Source organism: Chrysochloris asiatica, unplaced genomic scaffold (genome assembly GCF_000296735.1).
Source record: "Chrysochloris asiatica unplaced genomic scaffold, ChrAsi1.0 scaffold00125, whole genome shotgun sequence".
In the NCBI taxonomy this organism is placed as follows: domain Eukaryota; kingdom Metazoa; phylum Chordata; class Mammalia; order Afrosoricida; family Chrysochloridae; genus Chrysochloris; species Chrysochloris asiatica.
In genome coordinates, this window is record NW_006408643.1 from 344,777 (window position 1) to 351,207 (window position 6,431).

Genomic DNA, 6,431 nt, shown 5'->3' on the forward strand with positions numbered 1-6,431 from the left:
ACCATGGTCAGAAACACCACAGCCACCAACACCATCACCTCAGATTAGATACTACCATGGTCAGAAACACCACATCCACCAACACCATCACCACAGATACCACCATGGTCAGGAACATCTCAGCCAGCTATACCATTGCCACAGACACTGACATGTCCAAGAACACCTCAACCACCAACACCATTATTAGTGCTTTGACTCTTTTGACTGAAAATAATTTTCTCATAGTAACATACAGGTAGGTCCCATAACTTGGGTCACATTTTTCTAAAGGACCTTGTATCCACAGTAGTTTGAAAGCTTTTCAACAGAACAAAGCTGGGTACTTCTTACACATAAAACAGTAACCCGTATGTGACCCTCTAGGAATGCAATGTTACAACAAGAAATGAATATCCTTGGGTAGGCTGACTTGGGGAAAGGTGTCCTGACTGTATGGTACACAGTTGGGTGACAACTCCAGAACTAAACTTAGACCCTAAACCCTGGGGCCAGAGAATTGTGATGCTGGTGACGAATACTGAATATACTATGGGCTGATAGAAGAATTAGCAAATCTGTCCAGGCAAAAGTAAATCCAGAATGTTCCTTAGAAGTGAGGAGGGTGTGAGACTTTGCCTCATATGCTTAGAACATGTTATCAGGAGAGACCAGTCTCTGGAGAAGGGCATCGTGCTTGGTAAAACAGAATGGCAGTGAAGAAGAGGAAACCCCTCAATGAGATGGGTTGGCAAAATGGCTGTAACAATGAGCTCAAGCGTAGTACCAGGATGATGTGGGCTCTGTTTCATTCTGTTGTTCATCGTGTTGCGATGAGTCTCTGTCACAGAAAGATGAGACTTGCTACTCCCTTAAAGCATCGACAGCCTCAGAAGCCCTATACAGGGTTGCTATGAGTTGGAACCAACTCAATGGCACTTAATAACAACAACAGTAACAAGGAACCTTGGTGGCGCTGTGGGTTAGGTATTGAGCTCAAACCCACCACCCGTTCCTTAGGAGAAAGAAGAAGCTGTCTGCTCCTGTCAGGATTCTCAGTCTCAGAAACCCTGCATAGGGGTGCTGTGAGTCAGAACTGATTTGCTGGTTGGGGTTTGGTGTTTTGTGTGGGTAATGACAGCAACAATGCTGGGACTAGATGGGAAATGGGAGGCAAACTGTTGGAAGGTCACCATTCTGCAGTCCCCGCCCCCCTCCCGACAGGGACCACAATGGGGTTTCTCACTGGGATTTCCATAACCGCACCGTGTCCTGAGGGACCAGACTCCTTCATACCAAGTGCAGAGCCTTCCTCTTCTCTTGCCCCTTTGGGGAAACTGGGGCTTCCCAAAGGAGGAAGACCAAAAACCAAGGGGTACAATTGCATGAAGCTTGAGAAGCCCAGAGGTTCTCTAAACCCAGATTTGCACCCCAGTTTAAGGTGCAGTGATTGGCTGTTCTTTTTGCAGCCTGTTGCTTCCTGGGGCCACCCAGTTGACCCTCATGCTTGCCAACATCACCTCCATCCCTGCCACGCCTGGGGGAGCTGCCATCTCCCATCATCCCCATCACTGAAGATCTGGTTCCCTGGCTGGGTGGAACAGTCCTCTGTGATGGCTGTGCTGACAAAGTTGGACTGAGGCCTCTGCCTCCAAGAAGACCCAGGGATGGGTTAAGTGCAGGAATGCTGTTACCTGGGTGGGAGGAAGCAGTTGGAATCCCAAAGAACATTACTGTGTGCATCTCATCATACCCAGGTCCTGGTGTGGTCCTGTGAGATAAAGCACTGAACTGCAAGGCTGGTTTGAATCACAAGGTCATTGATTCAAACCCACCAGTCGCTCCTTGGAAACCTGATACAGGGTTGCTATGAGTCGGCACTAACTTGACAGCACTTAACAACAACATGCCAGGCACAGTGACTACTAATGGCAAGGTCAGTGGTTCAAACTCACCAGCCACTCCAAGGGAGGAAGATGAAGCTGTCTGCTCCCATGAAGATTTAGTCTTGGAAACCATACAGGGTCCTTCTATTCTGGCGACAGAATGGACTCAATGGAAGTGGGGACATTATCACACACACTACTCCTGTGCATTCAAAGCACACATAACCACACACATGTGTCCCACTAAGAAAATAACCCAAAATAACAACTGAAACCCACACACATACACAAAGTTGATGATGCCAGACACCAAGGAAGACCACCAAGGAAGCTACAGAGAGACCAAGACCTTCCCCAGATTCAACAGAGGACAACTTCCCTTGAGTTTGGACTTCCAGCCTTCTAAATTATGAGACTATGTTTCTGTTTGTTAAGAAAAAGAAAGAAAGAAAGGTCATTTGGAAATTTCTTATGAAACCTGACGTAAATTAGTGGTCAAGGGAAAGGGACTAGTTTGAAAATGCTTTGGGAGATAAAATTGCCAGTATGCTGTTGGTTTTGTCTTAGTCGCTGCTATTACAAAACTGAGACAGTGGAGAGTGGGCATGGGAGGAGGCTTTAACACACACACACACACACACCCCAAACTAGCTGCTGTTGAGTCCATTCTGACTCACGACGACCCCAAGTATTACAGAGTGGAACGGCTCCCCAGGGTTTTCTTGACTGCCATCTTCATGGAAACAGATCACGAGGACTTTCATTTGTCCAGGAGGGCTCAAACGACTCATCTTTAGGATACTAACCAAACACAAACTGTTGGCACCACCTCACACCCAACTCGCTCAAACATACCGCTGCACTGCAATGTTTACCATATATGCATTGTCATGCATGTATGCCAATACATGTACACGGACCATCACACACCACTGCGAACACACTCACCATTGAGTATCTTTAGCTCTATCCACAGCTTCTCAATCTCCTCTTGGAGGCTCTCCAGTGAGTCTGAGACTTCACGCTTCTCATTCAAACCTTGGGTGATTATGGAGAGAGGGGTCAGTGCTCAGAGATGAACTGATGGGTCCCCCCGCTCCTTGTCCCTTCTCCCCATCCCCTCCCAAGACTCACTCTTGGATTTGAGGTTGTTCAGATCATCTCCAAGTCCATCCATGTGCTGGGAAAGGTCAGACTCTGGGGTGAGAAAGGCCGGGCAGATCTCAGGGATGATGCATTAGATGGGAATGTCCCTAAGCCTGTGTCCCACCTCACAGTGTCCCATGGCTTCACAACCCTCAAGTCTGGCCCCATTGCCTCACCATAAGACTTCATGCTCTTCTGTTCAGCTTTGATTTTGTCTATGTTTTTCAACATCAGGCCAGCTGTTTGCAGGGGAGAAAACTTAGTGGTAAGAAAGTCCTCAGAGCCCTCCCTCCCCTACCCCACCCCCACCCCTTGGCCTCTTCTTCTGAGTCCTTAAGACTCCTTTTAAAGTCCACAGCTGGGGCCCCAACAGCCGTCAAATCCCCACTCCACCCCTGCTCCAGACCCCAACCTGAGTTTGCTCACCCTGAGATTTCTGAGCCATGTGGTCATTCTTCTGTTTTTCCAAGTCCTTGGAAACTTTAGACACTGGAGCAGAAGAAGTGTCCTTAGGACCATGAAGGCAGGTCCTTGCACCCCCGCCCCAGCCCACAGGTGCATGCATGGGCTACAGAGGTTTTTTGTTTGTTTGATTGTTTTAGGGGAAATTGCTCAGGGAAGTACAAACAAGGAAAGAATAAGCCTCTATAGTTCACCCTCCCCACCCCCCCGCCAAGGAGCTCTGGTAGCGTAGTGGTTACAAAACGGGCTGCGAACCACAAGGTCAGCAGTTGGAAACTACCAGCTGTTCTGCGGGAGAAAGATGAGGCATTCTACTCCCGTAAAGATTTACAGCCTCAGAAACCCAGTACAGGGTCACTATGAGTTGGAACCGACTCCACGGCACGTAACAACAACAACAACAACTCCCCCCCTACCCCCTGCTCTCCACCCAGCTCCACCTCCCACCCAAATTACAGTTGAAGACCTGTGGGCAGGTATTGAAAGCTCATTGGAAGCCAGGTGCTGGTCTTCTAATTGCTTCCCAAGTCCTAGCTGGTCTCCACCTCACAGCACTAACATGATGCCCAATTTACAATCAGGGAAACTGAAGCTTGGAGAGACTGCTTAACTCCTATAGCAGCTGCAGATGTTAGCATCCCACCAGGCCCTTCTCAGAGCCCTCCCCTCTGTGCCTCTGGGCAAGGGGACTACACACGGACACTCAGTTCCTTTGGAGGAGAACTGAGGCCCAGAGAGGGGTATCTCCTCCCTGAGGGCCCATAGTGGTCATAGGGATTGAGAACCTGGTGTCTTGCCCTCCACCCAGAGCCCCTCTATACCGTTTTGGGTGACAGTCCCTTCCAGCTGTTTCAGGTTCTGTTCTGTGTCCCAGTCTGAGAGAGAGGAGGGAAGGGGAGAGAAGGCTTATCAAGTGCCCATCCCACCCCCGCATACCCGCAGATGAAAGCCTTTGGCATACCAAATGAGAGGTGTTGAAAGTCCAGAAAGCTGGGCAGGACTGGGGCTCCACAGGGTGGGTGAACAGATGAGAAGGGGCTGACAGGGTCAAGGTGGGGAAAAGGAGGAGGAAATTGGGCTATGGGGCTTGTTGTGGGCTTCCTGTGTCTGAGAGGGGTGTCTAGGAGGTTGTAGGGGGAAACACGTGGGGGTGTCCTTACGCCATAGGATAAGCAGAGTCAGCAGCACAGCCCACAGTGAGATGGTCACTAGCCCCAACAATATAAGCTGTGTCCCCTGTCGGCAGCATCGCTTCTTGGGGGGCTTCTCGAACCCTATAGGGTGTGGGAGAGTTGGGGGGTGCACAGGGTGAGGCCGGGCTCTGGTTTTGTCTGTCTTACCATCACCCAGAGCCTCAGTGTCCTGGGAGACTGTCCTGAAGCTGCATTGAAGCAGACGGTTTCAGTGGACCCCAATTCCTCTATACTTTCCCTGGAGGGTTTCAGTGACCCCTGAATCCCAAGTACACCCCCCTGAAGGGTCTTGGTGGGCCCTGACTCCCCTGCATACCCCCCATGTCTTTCAGTATCCCTTGTCGATGTATAAGTGAACCTCTTGCACCTTTAACTACTCCCCTGCCCCTCTGTCCATTGCTGAATCTGTGCACTTCTGAGTCTGCCCCTATGTCCCCTGTCCAGCTCAGTGTCTGTCACTTATTCTGCATACACAAGCCAGCAAGCCTGACTGGGTCCAGGTCACTACCCACAGGAACACACTAGAGGCCAGGGGCTGAGCCCTGCCCTCCTTGGGTCCCCTTTGCAGATGGCTGACCCACTAGACAGCCCTCCCTCACCAATAACACCTGCACCTTCCTTCCCTTTTTGGGTTCAGAAGTTCAATTATTCCCACCAATGCTGGATCCCCAGCATCACCTCCAAATGGCCGAGTCCTCCTCTCTGCTCCCCCTTCTGGCCCCCAACTTTCATCCAACGCTACCTGGTGGCTATCCCCTCCCCTGATCCCAGGAAACAGGGGTTGGGTTCTTCCCCACAGGAGCCCCTCCCCAGTCCCTGACCTGATGCCAAATACCACCAAGCCTCCTCCCAACACCTGCCCCGGGCTCTACCTTCATGTTCTTCATGGGTCCCTGGCCCTCTCCCCTCACCCTGGCTGTGAGGAGTCATCAAGCTGAACTCCTCTTGCTCTAAGCTCCCCTCCACTAGCCCTCTGTGGAGTGTCCGGCATCCCAGCTGGGCTGCTTTTGTTGTTGCTGGGAGGGCAGGGCATTGTGTCAGAGCAGGGAGGGGCCGGCAGTGTCCCTCTCCTTCATGTCCTCATTCTGGGAAAATCAGTTGGAGCTCCCCTCCCCTGCCTCCAATCTGGGCCTTTCCTAGAAATTCACCCTTCTTCCCAGAGAGGGGCCTGGAAGCCTCCCCCGTGTCCTGAATGAAAGACAAGGAGGTTGGGGTCCTTCTTCCTGCCTGTGTCAGGCCCAGAGAGCTCTCATACCTACATATGTATGTTCCTCCATCGGGTCTCTGCTTGGATTCTCCTGGTGACAGGGCACTCACTACGTGACACGTTGTCCACTCAATGGTCTTGGTCACCACTCAAGATGAGATCTGGCTGGAATGAGGGTTAGGGTTAGAAGCCATGCTCTAGTTCCCAGCACAGAACAGCATCCAGGACTCGGAAGCTCTGTGACTTTTGGCTGATCTGACCATTTGATACCCCATGACTTGGTTTCAGTGTGGCCATTTGTAATCATCTGTCCATGTCACACAGGGGTTGGGACTCAAAGCCAGGCCCTTAACTTTGGTCCTGCTCAATCACATCAGGATGCTACCTTCCAGTGGAGTGTCTGCTAGCAAATTGTCAGCACAGCAGAATATGGGCAGCCAGATCATCTTTCCAAACCAGAGAGGCCTTGCCTCCTCTACAACCTTCCATGGCTCCCTAAGGTCCTCCAAGATCAGCCCCCAGTGCACCCACAAAACTCAGCTTCTCTACTCAGGTCTT

The 6,431-nt window shown here is 51.0% G+C and overlaps 1 protein-coding gene across 1 annotated transcript in view; it reads right to left on the minus strand.

Annotated features, from left to right (window-relative positions):
- Window positions 1–5,943, minus strand: part of FCER2 (Fc fragment of IgE, low affinity II, receptor for (CD23)) — an 8,454-nt gene extending 2,511 nt beyond the window's left edge. Inside the window, 7 exon segments of the mRNA XM_006868991.1 lie at window positions 2,814–2,903; window positions 3,000–3,062; window positions 3,188–3,250; window positions 3,438–3,500; window positions 4,295–4,348; window positions 4,634–4,747; window positions 5,922–5,943. Coding sequence (XP_006869053.1) covers window positions 2,814–2,903; window positions 3,000–3,062; window positions 3,188–3,250; window positions 3,438–3,500; window positions 4,295–4,348; window positions 4,634–4,747; window positions 5,922–5,943 — 469 coding nt within the window.
- Window positions 5,944–6,431: the final 488 nt, after the last annotated feature.